Source organism: Macrotis lagotis, chromosome X (assembly GCF_037893015.1).
Source record: "Macrotis lagotis isolate mMagLag1 chromosome X, bilby.v1.9.chrom.fasta, whole genome shotgun sequence".
NCBI classification, from domain to species: domain Eukaryota; kingdom Metazoa; phylum Chordata; class Mammalia; order Peramelemorphia; family Peramelidae; genus Macrotis; species Macrotis lagotis.
The window spans coordinates 669,977,577-669,999,982 of NC_133666.1; the positions used below are offsets into that span (position 1 = coordinate 669,977,577).

Here is a 22,406-nt window from a genome sequence, read left to right on the forward strand (position 1 = left end):
ATGGGTCTGGAGTCAAGAAAACCTCAATTCAAATCCAGTCTCAGACACTTACTAGCCGTGTGACCCTGGACAAGTCATCTAACCCTGATTGCTTCAGTTTCCTTAAAACTGTAAAATGTGGATAATAAATACCTGTCAGATGTTTTGGGGATCAAATCAAAGGATAATTTTAAAATTTTTTTTTAATTTTACAATTTTCCCCCAATCTTGCTTCCCTCCCCCAACCCCCACAGAAGACAGTCTGATAGTCTTTACATTTCTATGCTATACATTGATCCAAATTGAATATGCTGGATGACAATATTTTCCAAAGATTTGGCACAGTCTCTGAAACATTTTATTGCTGTTCATTGTCATTGAGGTGCTGAGGTTTTTTTCACAAAGATACTAGAATGGCTTTGCCGTGTCCTTCTCCAGCTCATTATGTAGATGAAGAAACTGACACCAACAGGCTTAGGTGACTTGCCCAGGGTCACAGTGCTAGTAAGGGTCTGAGACCAGATTTAAAACTCAGAAAGATGAATCTTCCTGACTCCAGGCCCACTCTATATATTATGCCCCAGTTGCCCTAGCAGTCATATAGTAGGGACTAGATAGATAAAGCCTTAGTAATGACTATTTCTAAATGATAGGACACCTGGATGATTTTGGATCTGACCTAATCGTTAGGCCAAAAGAATAGTCACTAAGAGGATTGATGTCAACTTAGCGTGTCTAGTGGAGTAGCCCACACATCTGTGCTTGGCCAGGTCCTATTTAACTTCTTTATCATGTATTTGGATAAAGGCATGAACAAATCACACTTATCAAATTTCTAGGTGACACAAGGTCGAGAGTAATAGCAAACATTCATTATTCAGCCATTTTTAGTCTTGTGTGACTCACCATGACCCCATTTAGGGTTTTCATGGCAAAGATACTTTGGTCATTTTCTACTCTAGCTCATTTTACAGATGAGGAAACCAAAGGTACACAGGGTGAAGTGATTTGTCCAATCTAGTAAGTGTCTGAGGTTGGATTTGAACTCGGATCTTCCTGTGTCCAGACTGACACTCTAACCACTGTACCACATTACTACCCTAATAGAGGAAAACAAAACGTAAAAGGAAACTACAAAGTATTTGATGTATCTTTTTTTACATCTATAATCTCTCTCAATTTTGCCCCCTTCTCTTTATTAACCCAGCCACCATCTTGGTTTATTCCACCATCTTTCTGCTAGGCAATTGCCATAGTCCTTAATTGGTCTTCCTGGTTCCAGGCTTTCCTCTCCATAGCTGTCCAATTGATATTTCTACAGAACAAGTCTGTTCCTGTCGCTTCCCTCCTCAAGGAACTTTAGTAATTCCCTGGTACCTCTAGGATAAAGTTCAAACTCCTCTGTTTGGCATTTAAAGTCTTTCGTGATCTGCCTCCATCTTTTCAATTTACTTCCTTGCACTTACCCTGTGGTCACACTAGCTCACTCACTGCTGCCTTTTCATGCCCTTACACCTCCCACCTCTGTTCCTTTGCTTAGGCTGGGTCCTTTTTGTTCATCCTGCTCACCTTTCAAGTGTCACCTCTTCCAAACTGCTTTCCCCAATTTCTCTTAGATGTTAACCCACCCTCCCCTCCTCTACTCTGATGCTATGTCTTGAATTTACACCTCTGGGTCCATGTCATATTCCTTAGGTTTGGGGTTTGTTTTTTTTTTTGGCAAGGCAATGGGGTCAAGTGACTTTCCCAAAGTCACACAGCTAGGTAATTATTAAGTGTCTGAGGTCAGATTTGAACTCCTGCCTCCACGGCTGGTACTCTATCCACCACCCCTCCACGTCATATTCCTCAAGTATAATGTAAACTCCTTGAGGACAGGGGCTGGCTCATCTCTCTCTGCCTTTGCATCCCCAATGACTGGCACATTTCTTTTTGGGGGTCTGTCCTGGGATCCTCCACCCAGGGCTCTTTCAGTGAGGAAACTGCCTCTGTCACAGCAGAGTAACAGCACTGACAATTCTAGTCTTAGACAAGTGACTCCATGTGAGTCAAGGCTGTGAATTTATAGCTGAAGGAACCTTAGGGGTTAGAGAGTCTCAACTCCCCCCTCCATTTTACAGATGAGAAAACTGAGACCCAGAGGGGGAAGTGACCTTGGTCAAGGGCACACTGAGTGAAGCTGAAGAACTAAAGATAAAGACAGCACCACCCCATTTACCCATGCCTCAAGTCAACATTCCTCCCTTCGTATAGCTGCTTCCTCCAGTGCCCCAGCCAGTCACTAGGTAGATGGCACAAAATACATACTTAATAATAAGTACTTAGTCAATGAATAGAATGAGAGGAAGAGTGGGGAAAAGAAAAGGAAAAAGAAGAAAAAAGGGGGAAAGTGAGAAAGAATGGGAAAAAGAGAAAGGGAGGGCAAAAGAAAAGAGAAAGAATGAAGAGAAAAAGAATGGAGGACAGAAAGAATTAGAAAAATGGAAAAGAAAGAGAAAAAATAGGGAGAACAGGGAAAAGAAAGAAAAATTTCATTGAGAGAGACAATGTCCACAATGAGGGAGATGATAACAGACAAGCAAAATATTGTTCACATAGCTGGGTACCATGGACAAGTCCAGAGAAGAGAAATCAAGAAGGCAAGAGGGTTGGCAGCCATTAGATGTAAGGGATTGGAGAAGTCCTTAAGGACCCAGTTCCAGTTGCCATATCACATTCTACAGCAGCCACTTTGTCTTTCTTATTTATTTATTTTTAGGTTTTTGCAAGGCAAATGGGGTTAAGTGGCTTGCCCAAGGTCACACAGCTAGGTCATTATTAAGTGTCTGAGGTCGAATTTGAACCTACTGACTCCAGGGCTGGTGCTCTATCCACTGTGCCACCTAGCTGCCCCCCACTTTGTTTTTCTTGTTATTTGTTACAGGGGACATTCCACCTCCCATCTCCGTGCCTTTTCCAAGGCTGTCATTCTTGCCTTTCTTGATTCCCCTCCCTTCCTCTCACCCTGTACCCCCTCCAGCTGCCAAACTACCTTGTATTGGCTTGCATGCATCTTGTATATACTGATATAAACATATATCAGTACACCAATATTCCTGGGTACATTATAATTCCTTGTTACCCACCTTTGTTATAGCAAGGAACTTCCTTTATATCTCCATAATTGATTCCATATCTGAATCCCCATAGGAGCAATTCCAAACTTTCTCTTCCCTGCTTGACTCTCCCACACATCTCCTTTCCTCCTCTTCAGTTGAAAATCTTGCCTCTTTGGTGAGTAGAGGCAGAGAGTGGTATAATGGCCCGGAATCAGGAAGACTTGTTCAAATTCAGCCTCAGACACTTACCAGCTGCATGACCCTGTGCAAATCATCTAACCTCAGTTTCTTCAATTGTAAAATGAGGATGATAGTAGCACCCTACTTTGTATAATTGTTGTACCAAATGAGATGATACTATTTGTCAATAGTGTTTAGTACAGTTTTTCCCAATATATTGTAGATAAGGAAGTGTTTTTCCCTCTTTTCCCAACCTCTATCTCAAAACCTTTGACCTCACCTCTTCCTCTTTCCTGCTCTCCTCCAGTCTCAGACAGAGGTGACCCTTCTTGCTAAGACCAACCCTTGGACACGTATCCTCGATCATAACATGTGAACAATTATATACAAAATTGGCTTTATCAAGGATAAAGAGGAAATAATTAACAGAAGGAAGGCACTGGAATGAGAAGGGGCTGGTGAAGGCTACCTGGAGAAGGTGGGGATTTAGTTAGGACTTAAAGGAAGCCAGGAAGGTTGATGGACAGAACAGAGCAGAGAGAGTTACTGTCTATACTGCTCACTTTCCTTCTAATTTCATACATACACATCTCCTATCCTTTTTTTTTTGCAGGGGGTTAAGTGACTTGCCCAAGATCACACAGCCAAGTAATTATTAAGTGTCTAAGGTCGAATTTGAACTCAGATCCTCCTGACTCCAGGGCTGGTGCTCTAACCACTGCACCACCTAGCTGCCCCATCTCCTATCCTTTAAAAAAAATCTTCATGGGACTCTGCCATCCCCTCAAGTTACTATCCTCTTGCCTCTTCCTTTTTTTTTTCAGCCAAATTCCTATGAAAAAACTGTATAGTTGCTGCTTCCATTTCCTTTCTTCATCCTTTTGCAAACTGGATTCCAAACTCATCACTCAGCTGAAATTGCTCTCTCCAAAGTTGCCAGGGATCCCTTAATTGACAAATCTAATGGCTGCATTTGACACAGTTTCCCCAGAGGGATGCCCTCTCCTTCTGGATGTCTATCCTCTCTGTCTTCAGGACTCTGCTCTCTTCTGGGTTTAGTCATTACAACAACAGCTAAAATTTATATAGTTTTTCTAAGGGTTTCCAGGAGTTTTGTAAAAATGGTCTTGTGTGATCTTGACAACCTTGTGAAGTAAGTGCTAAACTTATCCCCATTTTACAGATGAGGCAGATAAGGTTAATTGATTTGCCTTTGGTTCCATAGCTTGTGTCTGAGGTGCTTACCTTCTCCGTGAGCTCCTGTGGCTCCCTGGTGCCTCTCAGATAAAGTGCACATTCCTCTGTTTGATTTTGAAAGTCCTTCACTATCTGGCTCCAGCCCTGTTGGTCATCATCCCCCCTCCCTCACTTGATAATCCAGCCAAACTGGCCTTAGTTTGGTTCTTGGCAGGTGACCCTCTGTGGCTCATCTCTGCCCCTCCCCCAATTGCCTGGGCTGCCCTTCCCTTCCCCCCTTCTGCCTCTCAAGATGAAGGTCAAGATTTCATCCGGTGAAGCCTTGGCTCTTCCCCCCCAACTTCTAGTGCCCTCTGGCTCACGCCACCTTTTAGTTATTTACCTACTATGTATGCTTATATATAAATAGGCAGATAGGTAGATGTACGCGGAGGGGGAATCTGCATAGACTATGTATGAATATATAAAACACAAATGGTAGATTGTTACTGTTGTTTATTTATCATTATTACTACTACTACTTGAGAGGTCTATATAAGTTCTTGGACCCCAATGGCCAGAGGAACCAAGGGGTAAAACTTGCAAAGAAGCTAAGGAAAATCTTCCTAGGGCAGCCAGGTGGCGCAGTAGATAGAGCACCAGCCCTGGAGTCAGGACAGCCTGAGTTCAAATTCAGCCTCAGATACTTTATAATAGCCTGGCTTGTGTGACCTTGGGCAAGTCACTTAACCCCATTGCCTTATATACATTTTTTTAAAGTTTTTTTTTCTCTTGCAAGGCAAACAGAGTTAAGTGGCTTGCCCAAGGCCACACAGCTAGGTAATTATTAAGTGTCAGACCCAGGTACTCCTAACTCCAGGGCCAATGTTTTATCCATTACCTAGCCACCCTTGCCTTATATAAATTCAAAAAAAAACCCAGATCTTCCAAATCAACAGCTATCCAAAAGTACAATGGGTTATCTGAGGAAGTAATGGGTTTTCTTTCACTGGAGGCCTTCAAACTGAGACTAGTTGATCATTTAATCAAAAATTTATTTGGTATGTTATTAAAGGCAGCTAGGTGGTGCAGTGGTGGTGGAATCAGGAAGGTCTGACTTCAAATATGGTCTCAGACACTTTTACTAGCTGTGTAACCTGGACAAGTCACTTTAACACTATTTGCCTCAGTTTCTTTATTTGTAAAATGAGCTAGAGAAGAAAATGGCAAATTACTCCAGCATCTTTGCCAAGAAAACCCGAATTAGGGTCATGCAGAGTCAGACATGATTGAAATGACTGAACAGCAATGTTATAAAGGAAATTCTTGGCCAAGTATGACTGAATGGCATTTGATCAATCTTTATCCCTAACTTTCTCAGGTCAGGAAGATTATGACCGCCTTCGTCCACTGTCGTACCAGAACACTCACCTTGTCCTCATTTGCTATGATGTCATGAACCCTACCAGTTATGACAATGTGCTCATTAAGGTGAGGGTTCTGTTCCCCACGAATTCTGACCCTCTGGTCACTGGGTGGGACTGTGGGAAAAGGTCAGCACCAAGGAAAGCTCCTATTGGAAGGGAAGTAGCCAGTGGAGTCTGGGATTATAAAGTATGGCTAAAATCTGCAAGGTCTCCATGTGCAGGGACACATGCCCCTACCTAGAGCCAGGCCGAGCCTGGCATAAAGTTACTCAATGTTTGCTCAGAGATCATGGGAATCACAACTTCCTTCCTTAAATTCCTTCACTTTCAGGGTTGCAAAGTATGCCACAACCCCAAGATGTAAGTAGGGCAAAGATCATCCCCCTCATTTTTCAGATAAGGCAACGAGTTCAGAAAGATTTACAAATTACAGGGCGGCTAGGTGGTGCAGTGGACAGAGCACTGGCCCTGAAGTCAGGAATAACCTGAGTTCAAATTTGGCCTTAAACACTTAAATAATGACCTAGCTGTGTGGCCTTGGGCAAGCCACTTAACCTCATTCCCTTGAAAAATCTAAAAAACAAAAAAATTTATAAATTGCCCAAGGCCAGGAAGAGACTGAGTGGTGGTACCAGGAGCCGGAGCACTGGAACAAGTCACTTTACCTCTGACTAGTTTCCCCATCCATAAGATGGGGATAATCACACCTACTTCACAGGGGTGGCGGGAAAATAAAATAATGCAAGTAAAATGCTTTGCAAACTTTGAAGCAATACGGAAAGGTTAAATTATTATTATTGTTGTTGTTGTTATCTGAGAGGTTAGGGTAGATATAGAGCTTCAGGACCCAGATGTGACAGTATTAGCCATGTGACCCTGGGCAAGTCACTTCACCGCTAGTAGACTCAGTTTCTCCATCTATAAAATGGGAACACTTACCTCAATGACAGTGCTCCAAGACTATAAGTTTCATGGTGTTACCTTGTGTGATCTTACCACCTTGTGAGGTAAGTGCTAAACTTAGCCCCATTTTACGGATGAGGCAGATAAGGTTAATTGGTTTGCCTTTGGTTCCATAGCTTGTGTCGGAGGTGCTTACCTGCTCTGTGAGCATGGTGAAAGTTTCCTCAACTGAGAATATACCAGTTTTCACTTCAATTCATATGGCAATGAACTTACAGATCTAGTTCTTTTATTTTCAGTCATTAAAATTATTTAGAGCCGGATAAACCCTTAGATTTCATTTTACAGATGAATAAGTGGAGACCTAGAGAGAAATGTCTCTGTTAAGGTCTGTTTAATAGGTAACAAAACGGGAATTCAAATCCACATGCCTTTACCCTATATCACAGGTTTGGATAGACATTACAGAAAGAGGTCTGGCTCTGGAATCAAAGGACTTGGGCCCATTTCTTACTGCCTGTGTGACTTTGAGCAAGTCACTTCCCCTCCATGGACCAGTCTCCCTTTCAGTAAAATTAGGAAGCATGATCCAGAGCTTTCTGTTTTGAATTGATGCTACTTGTATGACTTTGGACAATTCACATCTGATCCCTGAGCCTCAGTTTCCCCATTTGTTAAGGAATGGATTGGACCAGTTAGCCTTGAAGATCCCATCCAGCTTAAGATCTAGGATTTTATAGCGATTGTTTAGAGAATTTATTATGACACAAACCCCACCAGTCCCTAGGATTGATGCTATCTTTGCTTATCTACTCCATCCCTACAGTGGTACCCTGAGGTCACTCACTTCTGCCATGGGACTCCTATGGTTCTCATTGGCTGCAAGACTGACTTGCGAAAGGACAAGGAGCAGTTGCGGAAGCTTCGAGCTGCTGACCTAGAACCCATCACCTATGCCCAGGTCAGTGGAAGTTGGAGACTTCTGGGATCCCCAGCCCCAGGCATGGGTCCCTTCCTGACACAGTGTGAGCATGGTTCTCTGGAGACTTGCCTTTGCACAAACTGGGGCTCCTCTGAAGAATCCCAAATGGTCTGTCTCTGTATCTGGGGTGGTTGAAGGAATCCTGTCATCACTCCTGCGTTGAATTGTTCTGATATTTTAAAATCCTCGTCTCTCCCCTTTTCTCCTCTTATTTTCTCTCTGCCCCTCCTTGTAGCCTATCAGAGATTCATCTGGCAGAAGCTGAGCTCCTTTATGGGACCAGCACCTGTCCAACGACAAACAGTCCTTTATTTTCCATCAACACAGCCTGGCGAGGGCTGGTCCCAGGGTGGAGAGGACGGGGCATCTGGGGCTGATGAGGAGGGAGTGACTGTCCAAGTTATAAATTGTTTTCATCTCTCCCATCCCCCCGTGTCATGTAATTCTTCCAGGCTGCATCAGACTGAGGAAGCGGGATTGGGAGGATCATTGGGGAGGGGTGGGAGCTGAGGTTTCTGGCCCCTGCTAATCTCCCAAGCTCAGGGTTACCTGGCCAGGGTGCCTCCCCCCACAACCCTAAGCTACTAGTGATTAATTCAGGACCCTGCTTCCCCCACAGGGTGAGAGTGCCTGCCAACAGATGAAGGCAGCTTTGTATCTGGAGTGTTCTGCCAAGTTTCGGGAGAACGTGGAGGACGTGTTCCGAGAGGCCACCAAGGTTGCCCTTAGTGCTCTCAAGAAGGCCCAACGAAAGAAGAAAAGGCACATCTGCCTGCTGCTGTGATGGGATCCCAGGTCCTGGACAGCCCCTGGATGGGCTGGGCCAAGCGAGTCTGTTTCTCCAGTCTCCTTTGGAGCTAGAGGCTGGGGAGGGAGGGGGGAGGGCAATACCACTGCTGTTCTGGGAAGGGACCCTAGACCCCATGCCCAGGCGACTCCTTTCCTAACTCTGAGTCAGCGCAGAACTGGCGAGACCCCCACAGTAGGGTGCAGCCTCCCAGGGATGATGTCTTTCCTTCTGGTTGGAGTCAATGACTTCCAACCAGTCACTTGGGTTTGGCCCTCATGCCAAAAATGGGGCTTGGAGGCTGCCTAGCTGAGGCGATCCATCCACCTTCATTTATTACTAAGCACCCTTGTCCCAGGCTCTGTGATAGATGGAACAATCCCCACCCTCAAGGAGCTTCCCTGCTACCACTCTACTGGGGAGCTGGTGCTTGGATCTGTATCCACCTGTTAAGTGGACCACATGGGCAGCAGGGAGGAGGAGGGGGCTCGGCCAAGCCCTCTGGGCTAAGCAAAGGACTGAGCCAGATAAGGCCTGGGACAAAAGGACAAGTTTCCTAGCACTCAGAGGAGCTGCTTGGAGAGGTAGATGCCCGTCTCCTGCAGGATGGAAATTTGGCTGGGCGGAGGTTTGGCCGAGGTCTTGTTCTTGTACAGACTGGATTAGTTGACTTTCAAAACCCTACTGTGCGTCCCCCAGTTGACTTACAGGACGCCTGCTGCCCGAAGCACGTCTAAAGGAGACTCTGGGATTCCCAAAGCCCCTTTCTCACACCATCTTGGCCACATGTTTGACATTAAAAACCACCACTGTAAAAGAAGTGATGGAGCTGGACCCTGTTACTGGCTTGGGAAAAGACAAAGACCACTGGAAGGCAGACTTAGTCCATTCTATTGTGCCTCAAATAATCCTCTCAGGCGCATCCCTTCCCACTTCCCAAACCTTGTGTGGCCTAGATAAGCAGCCCAGCTCCCTCTTCCTTCCTGTCCCCAGAGTCTGGAACCTATCACAAAGTTGCAGACAGCAACCACTATCCCTTGGATGCCCGTCTGCCTGCCCATGGTCAAACAATTGTGTTCTCTCACTTTCCTGGGATAGGAAGATCCCTGTCCCCTCTGCTCTGAAATTTGAAAGGGGACATGGCCTCACAAAAACTCTCATCAAAGTCCCTGGAATGGGTCAACAGGGCTAGGGCTGGGCCTGCCATACTGGGCAGGTAGAACTGCTGATCAATGCCCTGGTCTCGAGGAGCAGCTGTCTCTTATCATCCATCTCCATTTAAATCCCTTCCTTTCAAAGAAAGTAGGCCTCGGACAAGAGAGAATTTTTATTAAAAACAAAACCATCCCAGCATTTGGGAGGGGGATGTCAGTCATCTGAAGATTAGGAAGAAAGGGAAGGAGATTTGGGGGGGGGGGGATTCAGGCTGGTGCTGACTGCTCATAGCCACCCTCCTCCACCTTCACCCCACCAAGATAGTGGTGGTTGAGGGAGATGCTTATGGCGTGGTCACCACCCAGATAGAATCAATTCTCAATTACCCACAGGAGGGGGGTAGCACAAAAGCCAGATCCCTTAAAATGGCAGATTAAAAGAGAAATTTCACTTGTTTTTTTCCTGTTTTTCTCTCCTCCCCCAAATTCCCCTCTTGAATGACATCTCCCAGTAGCCTGCATTCCTAAGGACTGTAAGGCTGGCTGGAAGAGAGTTCTTAAGAGTTCTAGGCCAAGCCCAGTTTTCCCTGAGTGTGCCCACACTGCCCTTGAGGAGAGAGAACTCATCCCGAGTTCGGAAATTGAGTTTCCTCCACTCCCACTTCAAACCCATCCACATCCAGTGGCCCACAGCACCCTCTGCTGGTGCCATTCAACATGCTGTCCACTCTTCAGAAGCAGCAGGTCCAGGACACCCAGACCCAGGCAGCTATTCTAGGTGAGAGGTGGGCATGCAAGGACCCTACAGAGGGGCCTGAGAGGGAGTTAGTGGCTTTAAAGTCATAGCCATAGTCATAGTCATAGGGGCTTCAGGGAGCTCTGTTTAGGCCTCCACTGAAGAATAGGAGTTGGAAGCCCAGAGAGGAGGACATGGATGGTCAATGCTCAGACAAGTAAATGACGGCCAGGTCTTAGACCAGGTCCTTGTCTTCAAATCCAATATTCTTCCCATTACACTCGGTGGAGCAGCAGAACCCTAGGCATGCCTGTTGGAGTCCAGGTTTTGTCTTGTAAACATTTATCCCCTCTCTCCAACACAAACATGTCGGGGAGGCGTAAGGAGAGGGGAAGAAAGTCCCAAGAAAAAGTCACCAAGGGCTTGGCCCCAGGAGGCATTACCGCCACCAGAGACAGGCAGAGATAAGAGACAGAAGAGAGGAGAGACTCAGAGACAAAGATGACCATGGTGGTAGTGGTGATGGTGGTGATGATGATGATGATGATGATGATGATGATGATGATGATATGAAGTGGTTCTCTAAGACCTTAGGTACCACACTGGGGGAGGGAGAGAGGAAGAGGGGAGGATCCTGGGGGAATAGCAGCATTCCCAGGGAGAGGAGGACAAGGCCCAAGGACATTGAAGGATTCACTGCCCATTCCCACCTTAGGCCAGAACAGTAGGGCAGAGCCCAAAGTTCACTTCCAAAACAAAAATCTTAAACATGGGGAGATGCGAAACATGCTTGCTCTCCCCACTCCTACACAGTCTGAAGGAGAGCCTCCCTAGAAAGGTATTAAACCTGTGTGGGCTGGCAGCTATGAGGGCAAGAGAGGTCTCTGGTTCCAGGGAGTGGGGAAGACCCAGTCTTAAATAGACACAAACAGGGAACCAGGCATCCAGATTGGGTAGGGCACGGTCTGGGGTAATACTGAATGGAAGAGATCACATTCTTCAAGTCTCGAGCTAGGTGTGACGGAGGTCTCAGGGTCTGCTCCCAGCACTCCAGAGGCCCGAGACCAGAGAGGAGCCACCTGGGAAATAGTGTCCAAGACAACAAGGTCCCCCAGTATTCCCCTCGCCAGGTCAGAGTCCAGAGTGCCAGGGCAGGGAAGGCATCGTTGCTCATAACTTCATTTTGTCTCTATTCTTCTGGAGTTTGGCATGCACAACTTTGAGTGTGGTCAGGAAATTACCCAAGAAGAGGATGAGAAATGTGATGGCCAAGACGAAGACCTGGACAGGGTGGACAAAGAAGGAGAGAGGAATCAGGACAAGGCAAGGGCTTAGTAGCAAGTTTCTATTTGGGGCAGAGTCTGAAAACCTCCTCATCCCCCTCCACCCATCAGTCTACACCATTGCTCCCTAGCTCTCAGGGGCCAAAGTAAAGAAGGTGGGGGGCATATAGCTTCTCACCCATGAGCAGCTGCTTCCTTCTCAAATTCAAAGGATAGGCCCTGGCCTGTCTGCAGGAGCTGTCCTGCATCACCTGACTTTCCCCCACTCATTCTGACAGGAAGACTTCAGGAGAGCAAGCCCCAGGGCAATGGCAGGGATACCTGGACTTCCACCCCTCTCCCACTGGTTCCCCCATACCTGCCACTCTTTGCATTCTTCATGGGTAGAGAGCTCAAACAATGTGATGGCGTTATAAAGTTGCCAGAACTGGAGGGAGAAAAATCAAATGGCAACCCCTTTACTATCAGAGTGGATGCCCCTAGAGACCCAGGGGGAAAGGAATCATTTGAATCTCAAATGGAGTTTGAAATATGGAGTGTGGAATCCCTGCTCAGTTTCCTCAACATTCCCCCCAAAGGGGACTTAAAGGTATTAATGAAGCTGACCAGGAGCTGGGCTCAATGTGCCAGTGGTTCATGCCCTTTCCCAACCCCCACACTGGGCTAGGAGGGCTTCCAGGCTGGAGCCCAAGGCTTCTTAGCCATGTCTGTGTCCCAGACCCCTTGGGCAAGCAGGAAGACTGGGGGACTCTCTGGACCTCAGAATCATAATTTTACATATCTAAAATAAAATAACAGGACAAAGAAAAATAATTTGATTGAAACAGAAATTATTCATGGTATCCAATGAGATAACAAATATATAAAGTACAAACTTTAATGTCTTTTCTTAATGATAGTTATTATCATTGTTGCTGTTATAAACAGGACCTCCCCCTCCCTGAAATCAATCCACCGGCCCCTTGGGAATCTGGATCCTGGCTTAAGAACCCTTTCTTCTAGAAGCTTCAGAATGAACTAAAAATTCCTCAGTCCAAGTCACTTTGTAACCTCTTATGCATTACTATTATCAGTGTTATTACTATTTTTTTAATTAGGGATAAGGTACACTTTAGAGTCTTAGAAAAGCCTCAGTTTCCTAATCTGTAAAATATAGAAACAACCCATAGCTGTTTTGAGGGTCAAGGGAGACCTGGCACATTGTCAGAGCCATATTTATGCCCATTGTTGGCACTGTCAATATTATTTATTCCTAACTCCAAGGCCAGTCCTTCACCCATTATTACTATTCTCATATCTCTCCATTATTATCATTCCAGTTGCCATGTCAGCAACACATCCAGGTCCAGTGTCTGGGAGTGGGGAAGACCCAGTCTTAAATAGACACAAACAGAACCAGGAACATAGCCTGGAAGAACATGAGAACCAAGAGGATAGGATCCCCTCCAAGTCACTTACATGACCACAGAATAAGAATGGAAGCAGAAAAGTAAGGCCCCTCCACATCCAAGACTGGAATCCCTCTGTGGAAGAGAAGGCAGAGTTGGGGGAAAGGGGGACATCAGATACATACCACAGGGCCTGATGGCAGCAGAACCAGATGCCTGATCCCAATCTCTGTCTCTCTCCCTCTTCTCCTGTCTCTTTGTCTACACTCCCCTTTCTTGCCAACCTCTCTATACTCATACTTCTTTCCTAGTCTCTCAATTACCCAATAGTTATATGACTATTTTTGTTGAGTTGTTTCAGTCGTATCTGACTCTTTGTGATCCCATTGGGACTTTTCTTGGCAAAAATACTGGAGTGTTTTATCATGAAATGAGGCAAACTGGGTGAAGTGACTTGTTTAAGGTCACAAAGCTAGTAAGCATCTGAGACCAGATTCTCAGATCATCCGACCTCCAGGCCCAGTGCTCTATCCACTGTGCCATATATGACTCTGGGTAAAAATTGCTTAACCAGGGGCAGCTAGGTGGCCCAGTGAATAGAGCACCAGCCCTGGAGTCAGGAGTACCTAAGCTCAAATCCGGCCTCAGACACTTAATAATTACCTAGCTGTGTGGCCTTGGGCAAGCCACTTAACCCCATTTGCCTTGCAAAAACCTAAAAAAACCCCAAAAAACAAAAGAAAGTGCTTTGTAACCCTTTGAACACAATCAATCTGTGATTGTTATTATTCTGTGACAAGTTTCCAAAGAAAATAAAAGTCACAAGGTCATGGTTTTTGAGCCCTGAGGGACTTCAGAGATCCTTAGTCCAGGTGTCAAATATTCAGTCCCACTTGAACTAATAAAATCAAATCTGACCCAATAAGAAGAAAAGTAAATAAGGATAAATGAGCAAAGAGACAAGCCTTGGAAGGAATGCTGGAAAAGCAATGGTTCTTCATGCTAAAATTCCTTTATGTTCCTAAGCAAATGTTGTTGGCTGTGTTGCTAGTCAATATTCAACTTTTAATAAAATCTGTATTTTTTCTATAAAGATATGCCTGACCTTGGTGGAGTGTGCTCAGCAACGGGGTACTCACCCACTGTGAGATCCAAATGATTCCTTTCCCCCAGAGCTCGGAGTCTGTAGAGGCATCCACTCTGATAATAATATTGCAGGAACTGGACACAGCCTGTAGAGGGACAGGGTGTGAGGGTCTCAGGTGATGGAGAGGACGCCACCACGTCACAGACCTCCAACCAACTGAAAGGGAGCTCAGAGGCCAGTTGGGGAAACTAGGCTCAGAGAAACTTAGCGACTTGCCCAAGGTTATCCAAGTGCTAAGTATAGAGGTGACATTTGAATCCAAATCCTCTGACTTCAGAGCTAGAAGTTTTTTCTCCGCACAACCCCCTCAAATCACACTAAAGGGTGAGGCACATGGAAGGGAACTATCTCTACCCCACCCACCCCAAGGTAGTTCTCCAAAGCTACAAGGTAGATAGAGGTTTTCATTTCACACACCAAAAAACCCAGAAGGCACTGACCTTGACAGGGGGAGGAAGACTTTAGGTTCAGGGGCTCCCAGCCCACCTCATGAAATCAGGAGGGGCTGGGTTTCGGGGGAAATAGCCTCTCCCCTAAACCTTAATACAGGCATCTGAGTCAACTCCTTCCCCAGATCTACTCTGACTCCACTCCCTTGGCAAGCCAGACCCCCTCCCCTATATACAAATGGCAGTTGAGAACAGAGCCCTCCTCTGCCGCCAAGCGAAGGCCCTACCTTGGGGGCAAAGAAGAAGGAAAGAGGCACTCACTCTGGAAGATGGAAAAAGCTAAAAACTGATTGCGAAACTTTTGATAGATGAGTCCATTTGGCCTGGGGGGGGGGAGTGAAAAATAAATACAAGGAGACCAGATTGTCAAATCAAAACTGTCCACATCACCAACCCATCCATCATGCACCCACCATGGCCCTGGGTGAGACACACAGCAAAGAGAGATGTCTTTGGCTCTAGTCTCCCTTCACTGCCAGATACATCAAGTTTCCCAACCCTGAGGTCATGCTAAAGCAGAGCTTTCCACCTCACTGATCCCTTAATTCTCTGGGGCTGGGCCCTAGCTCCCTTGGTCCCCCACTGTCTACTCTCCCATTCTCTCTTCTCTCCCTCTCTACACTCCTCTCTTCTCTGCTCTCTCCCCTCCTTCTCTTAATTCTGTTCTCTCCCTCTACTGTTTTCTCTTTCATTGCTCTACTCTTCACCCCAACCCATCTAGAGGTACAAGCACCACATTAACGCTTCATTCTCTGAGTAACCCCAAGACAGGTCGTGGCATCATGGCTCTGGAAGTAGCCTCAGAGCCTATGGACTTGCTCCCTTGCTCCTTGACCAAGGGATGAGCTTGGGGCTGTGTCCTTAAAGGCCGGCCTATCTAGGCCCAACCCAGCCCGGACTTGATCCTGTTTACCAAGCAAATCCCATATCTTAAAAGTGGACTAGGATGTTCTTGTCTTCCACCCCCACCCCCCACCCCCGTCCTGAGCAGGGATGAGCGGTGGAGAGAGAACTCACCAGGTCAGCATTATCCCGGACAGAAACGTGGAGACATAGTGGTGAGACACCCACCAGCCTTTAATTCTTGGAAAGAAAGAAAGAAAGGGAGCTTAGGTGGAAGGAGATCAAGTGAAGAGAGAAAGAAGCTGCCCCTTCATGTCACAGCTACAGGGATTTCTGTGACCAAGAGATCAAAGCCAGGTGTTTTTGGAGGAGCTTTTGCTGAGCAACCCCAGCTCTGGATGAGTCACTGAAAAGAAAGGTCCTTCAGGTGGGGGGGGGGATGTCATGATGAAAGGCCCCCCCACACACAGGCACCCATCACATATGCACACACATCCTTTCTGGGCTGAGGGAAAGTTCACCAGTGAAGTCAAACTACTTAAATTTCATATGTTCCCATCGCAACCACCAAGAGACCCGGCCCCTCTGGAGGCAGAAGCTCTGGCTTCAAACAACAGTTTGCCCACTCACTACCTAGGGGGAAGGTCCCCTTTCTGGGCAGCAGCCTTTCAGACCCCAAGGGTCAGCCCCTAAGTATCAGCCCAGGTCAACAGTTCCTGAACTTGGACATCAAGATATTCTTGGCCTCAGGCAGCTCTTTTTCTCTGGATAAAGAACCACTAGGCTACCAGGGAATTCTACTGACCTTCACTTAGTACAGAAAAATCCTTGCCAGACTCAGAGTCGGGGTTCAACTGTCCAAACAGATCATATGGCCTCTTTCCTAACAGTTTCATGAATGCAAAATAGGTTTCCTCAAGAAGACCATGAGTTTCTGGAGGACAGGGACCATGGTCATGGAAGACTTAGGGAATCAGCATTATTAAATGGGTTCAAATGAAGGAGACAAGAGATGAAGGGTCTCGAGTCAAAAATAATCCAAGTAGAATTCCAGCTTCAGACACTTACTAGTTGGGTGACGCTGGGCAAGTGACTTCACCCTTTTTGCTTTAGTTTCCTCATTCCTGGAACAAGAAATGGCAAACCACTCCAGTATCTTTATCAAGATAACCCAAAATGTGATCCCAGAGAGTCAGACATAACTAAAATAATTGAGAAATAATAATAATCTGTGTATAAGGGCAGTCATGGCAGGGATCATGTCTATAGCCCCAATGCTCACCTACTACCAGACTATCCACATTTCCTCCCCATCTACCACTCCCCAAAAACAAAGATGGTGGCAGACACATCTAGGACACCCTCCTCTACTTACTCTGTTCTCCAGGGCTATTAGTCTGTGGTGTGTCTTGCCCTCCTAAGGATACCTTGTGAAAAAAGGGTTCATCATTTATCCTCATTTTTTAGTCAACATAGCTCTCAGTTATGGCAGAGAAGGGCACTGACCTGCCCCAGAGAAATGTAGAGGCAGAACATCTCCAGCTAACACACTGGACACACATCCCACTGGACTAGACCCCTCATCATGCCTCCCAAGTCAATAAAAGGGGGGGGGAAGGGAGGAGTTGACTGTTCCTTTAAAAATAGAAGGGATAGGGCAGCTAGGTGGTGAAGTGGATAAAGCACCGGCCCTGGAGTCAGGAGTACCTGGGGTCAAATCCAGTCTCAGACACTTAATAATTACCTAGCTGTGTGGCCTTGGACAAGCCACTTAACCCCATTTGCCTTGCAAAACCCTAAAAAAAAAAATAGAAGGGATGGAGAGGATACTTGAAAGGGAAAAGTCAAAAATGGAACCCAATGCAGGGAACAGCCCAGAATTCCATACCTGGCCGTGACAGTGACTTACAGTGTGCCCTTGGACAAGTCACTTCTCTTGAGGCCTCTGCTAATTTTTAACACAAGTTATTAAAGTCCCTTGTGGCTCCAACAGTCTCTGATTCTAACTTTTTCCATTATCATGTCCTGTAAGAAATACCAAGCTGTGACTCTCATGCCTCTAGAGGGTCAAGGAGTGATTTCAAGGGGCCCATGAATTCATAGGGAAATCCATATATATGCAAATGACTTGTCTACAGTCCTTAAAACTTCTCCATTTGCTGTAATTGATGGTTCCACACTTGGATGGTGTGATGCTGGCTGATAGAGCACCTGGATTTTCTTGATGTTAATTGTTATATCAAAGCGAGCACATAGGCAGCAGAGAATTGGTCCATCCTTTGTTGATCTCAGCTTCAGAGACTGCACAATCATCTGCAAACAAAAGATCCTGAACCAACACTCCACTTTAGTCTTGGCTTGTAGCCTTTTTAAATTGAAGAATTTGCCATCAGTGTGGTAGCTGACTGAGGCCATGTTCCTCCTCAGTGAAGGTGTTTGATAGCACAGTTGAAAAACAACATGCTAAAAAGTATGGGAGCAAGGACACATCCTTGTTTTTACTCCACTGGTGACTGGGAAATCTCAAGAGCATAATCCAGTACCCAGAACCTGGGTATGCATGTCATCATAAGACTGACATACAATACTGATGAACTTCGGGGAACCAAATTTTGACATAATTTTCCATAAACCTTCATGAGTGACAAGTATCAAAGACCTTGGTCAGATCTGCAAATGTTGTATACAATCCTCTATTCTGTTCCTGGAGTTGTCAGGCAGCAAACACCATATTGACTGTTCCTCAACCCTTTCTGAAGCCACACAGGTTCTTAGGGAGGTGACCATCTTCCAAGTGAAGGATCAGTCTATCGAGAAGGACTCTGTCAAGAATCTTACCAGTAATGACTAAAAGGAAAAACCCCTGTGATTGTCACAGGACAATTTGTTCCTTTTACCTTTACAGAGATGGACAATGGAGGCATTCTTGAATTCTTGGGAAATAACCTCTTCATGCCATATAAATTTCAAAAATTTCAGTCAATTTTTGGATGAGCAATGGATCCCCGACCTTATAGATCTCAGCTGGAATAGAATCAGCACTAGGTTCCTTTACCACTTGAAAGGAACCTAAAGGCACAAATTGGAACTTCAACTACAGACTGACTGATTTTAACTTGAGGTAAATGGTCAATGACTTCTGCATTGACTGATAATGGTCTGTTAAGAACACTAGAGATGTATTCAGCCCATCTCTCTAGGATCATGTCTTTATTTTTGATCAAGGAGGATCCATCAGCACGTTGGCTCATAAATAGCCTTCAGGGCATCATAAAAGCATTTCAGTTTGTTACAGTCTGCATAAAATTGAATTTCATCTACCTTCTTACTGAGCCAAGAGATCTGCATCTCTCTAAGCTTCACTTGCTCTTTACTTTTGATAGAATTAAATGCTACCTTCTCTATCCTGCTATAAAACACTGTGGCATTCTCATTTTCATTTAGTAGCTTCTGTATTTCCTCATCATTTTCATCAAACCAGTCTCGATGTTTATGAATGTTCTGACCCAGAGGAGCAAATGCAGTACTGTACACTAGCTCTCTGAAAGTTGTCCACTCTTTTTCGATCCTCTGTTGCCAACTCTGTTGGCTCAATTTTTCCTCCAAGTTAGCAACAAACTGTTTCCACTCAGAGAGATACTCTAATCTTTAGATATTAATTCTTCTGGTATTCATTTTGCCTTGGGGCCAAAGTGTGGGTTGAATGTGAATATTTAGCTTAGAGAAAATGAGTCTGTGATCAGTCCAGCCCTCTGCACTACACACTGCCTTTGTCACTCTCACATCTTGTTTCTCTCTTCTCCTTACAATCATATAATCTATTAGATACCAGTGTTTGCTACCAGGTGCATCCAGAAAGTTTTATGGCATTTAGCTAAATGGAAGACAGCTTTTGTGATGAGAAGGTCATGAGATACACATATCTTCAGTAGTAGGTGACCATTGCTGTTGCTGTTTCCAACTACATTCTTCCCAAGGACTCCCTGTCATGTCTGGTAATCTGAGCCTACTCTAGCATTAAAGTCACCCAAAATTATGAGCTTATCCTTTTTTGGTACATTGATGATAAGGTCTTCAAAAAATTTTTCTTTAACTTCATCAGTATTCGTCATGATGGGAGCATAGGCATTGATGATGATGGCATGGCATTTTTCTGAAAGGGGTAATCTTACTGTCATGAGCCTGTCATTCACTCCTTTTGGTAGGCATTCAAGAATGTTGACTAGATAAATTTTGATTGCAAAACCTACCCCAGCTTGATGGCATTCCCTTTCACTGTGGCCACTTCAGAAAAACTTCAGTACGCCAGCCTTCATTTGCCAGCCTTGTTTCACTCACAGTTGCTACTTGGATACCGTACTTGTTGAGTTCTCTCACAACAAGAGCTATTTGTCTTTCAGGTCTATTGGCTCTTGTGTTGTCTATGAGCGTGCACACATTCCATGCACTGATGGTGAGTGGAATCTTCTTTGAAGAAATTATGGTAGATTTTTTTGTGTCACTGGAATCCCCAACTGTTGTGGCAAGCAGACAATTTTTAGGATCCCTTTTCTAGCTCCTTCCTCACATCAGAGGGTGAGCAATGTGATCCTTAAAAGGGCTGCTCAGTCACCTGGGGTTGCCAAATCTCACTGCTGCTTTCAGTGGAGAAACGACCCTATGGTCCAGGCCACCTGTGTGCAGGGTTGTGACTACAGCTCCCAGTGTATCTACACTTGCTGCTTCATCACTTGCCTGTTGCCACAGGACTTTGAGGAATGGTTATGTGTGATGTCTTTTGATGCATGCACAAATTTTAAATGAGGTAGAACTGCACAAAGTCGTCTGCCTCACTCTCTCTTCCAAAGTCATCATGATCCAGCATGGCAAGACAGAGTCAAGACAACTGGTAATGGTTCTAGGTGCGGTGGATGACCTTGGCATCTTTGATGTCTTAACCAAGCTCTAAGCCCTCTACAGTACCTGTTTCAACTGGTTTCATGGTAGTTGGAACGATTCACCTATTCCACCAGTGGAAGACTTCACATAGTTGGAAAAGACATCCCCACACTACTCACCAATGAATCTGAGACTACCCCCCAGTTACCCTCAACCTGTTTAGCCTGACAGCTGAAAACAGTTTATTGGGGTGAGGCAGCTGTGCATACTACAGTTTCTTGAAGTCACAGGTGAGAGTTAGGTGGCTCAGGTGGACATCAAAAGTGGAAAGTATTCTAAAAAAGGGCTTGGCAGCCCTCACACCAAAGGTACTAGTCATCCATGAACATACCCTACACACTACACCCTACACATATGGTAGGAGCCACATCTCAGATCTCTTGTTTCTCAGATCAGTACTTCCCCCCCCTTAAATGTTTTATTGAGGCTCTTAAAAAAGACATCCCCTCATCACTTCCTAATAGCTCCCAAGAGATTTTTTCCCCATATGGCAAATAAAAATACTCAAGCAAACTAAATCAGCACAATAGCCATGTCTGAAAATATAGACTCTACTACTAATCTACCACTTCTCTGCTGAAAGGTCAAAAGAGCACTTCACCATCAATTCTCTCATATAGTTCTTTCCACTAAACCAACATTTTTCTAATCAAAGAATTTCACCAATTCCTATAAGAAAGCATTTGTCCTATTATTATCATTCAGTCATTTCAATCATGTCTATCTCTTCATGACCTAATTTGGGACTTTCTTGATAGATACTGGAGGGTTTTGCCATTTCCTTCTCCAGCTTGTTTTACAAATGAGGAAACTGAGGCAAACAGGGTGAATTGAGGTCCCTAGGGTCACACAGCTAGTAAGTGTGTGAAGTTGGCTTTGAGTTCTGGTCTTCCTGACTTCAGGTTTTGCTCTTGTCCATAGTACTACCTAGCTGCACTGTTTGACTTATTAGCTGATTGATAAAATCCATGATAACAATAAATAACTCAAATATAGGGGCAGCTAGGTGGCACATTGGATGAAGCACTGGCCCTGGAGTCAGGAGGACCCAAGTTCAAATTTGGCCTCAGATTCTTAGTAATTACCTATGTGACCTTGAGCAAGTCACTTAACCCCATTGCCTTAAATAAAAATTTTAAAAATAACTAAATTAATTCGTATGCTATTAATCATTATAGCATTCACAGGCACTTGGAAATGACACTGTGGGATTGTGGACAAATTAAGAACTGGGTTCAAATCTTGCCTCTGACACATAGATGCCATATGAATGATGCTGGGCAAATCCCTCTTCCTCTCAGTTTCCAGGAAGCAAGCTAAGGTGAATAGGCAGCTAATCTGCATCCAGGAAAGGAGCCTTCTCCTGGGTCTGGATGAATACAAGGACCTAAACAGGCAGGGTATGCATATTTGGTCAAAAAAGGGCAGGGCTCCTCCTCTGTGATTCTTAAAAACCCTCTGAGCTTCCACAGGGGTCTTCAGAAGAGTTGGGGTTGCATGATTTTGCTGTCTCCATGGTGACGAAAGCAAATCTGAGTCAAAGACTCAGACTTCTTCCTATTCCCCATATTTAGACAAAGATAAGATCCTACAGCTGGAAAGACCTCTTTGAAATCAATCACCTAGATAATAAGACCTAGAATTTACATAGGGCTTTAAATTTCTCAAAGTGCTGCACATTAGACCCTCACAACAGTCCTGGGAAATAGGTGGTATTATAACCTCCATTTTACAAATGAGGAAACTGAGGAAGACAAAAGTGAAGACTTGTCCGGGTCACAGTTAATATCAGAATCAGGATTTAAATTCAGGTCTTCCTGACTTCAGTCTCACTTTACTTATATCTGAATTTAGGTCTTCCTGACTCTACTTCCTCACTCTATCCAACACACCACCCAGCTACCTTTAAGGCAAAACTGTGGCAGGTAAAAGATGA

General features: G+C 45.1%; 2 protein-coding genes across 5 annotated transcripts in view; one reads left to right on the forward strand and one right to left on the reverse strand.

The window, feature by feature from the left end:
• RHOF (ras homolog family member F, filopodia associated) overlaps positions 1 to 15,462 on the forward strand; it is a 58,844-nt gene extending 43,382 nt beyond the window's left edge. For all 4 annotated transcript variants that reach the window (XM_074205575.1, XM_074205573.1, XM_074205574.1 and 1 more), the window contains 3 exons: positions 5,815 to 5,924; positions 7,590 to 7,724; positions 8,365 to 15,462. In XM_074205575.1, coding sequence (XP_074061676.1) covers positions 5,815 to 5,924; positions 7,590 to 7,724; positions 8,365 to 8,529 — 410 coding nt within the window. In that variant the 3' untranslated portion in view covers positions 8,530 to 15,462. The remainder of the gene's footprint in view (positions 1 to 5,814; positions 5,925 to 7,589; positions 7,725 to 8,364) is intronic.
• TMEM120B (transmembrane protein 120B) overlaps positions 9,845 to 22,406 on the reverse strand; it is a 43,410-nt gene continuing 30,848 nt past the window's right edge. Inside the window, exons 7-12 of the mRNA XM_074205572.1 lie at positions 15,707 to 15,772; positions 14,951 to 15,012; positions 14,233 to 14,325; positions 13,164 to 13,228; positions 12,064 to 12,132; positions 9,845 to 11,703 (exon numbers count right to left, since the gene is read on the reverse strand). Coding sequence (XP_074061673.1) covers positions 11,593 to 11,703; positions 12,064 to 12,132; positions 13,164 to 13,228; positions 14,233 to 14,325; positions 14,951 to 15,012; positions 15,707 to 15,772 — 466 coding nt within the window. The 3' untranslated portion in view covers positions 9,845 to 11,592. The remainder of the gene's footprint in view (positions 11,704 to 12,063; positions 12,133 to 13,163; positions 13,229 to 14,232; positions 14,326 to 14,950; positions 15,013 to 15,706; positions 15,773 to 22,406) is intronic.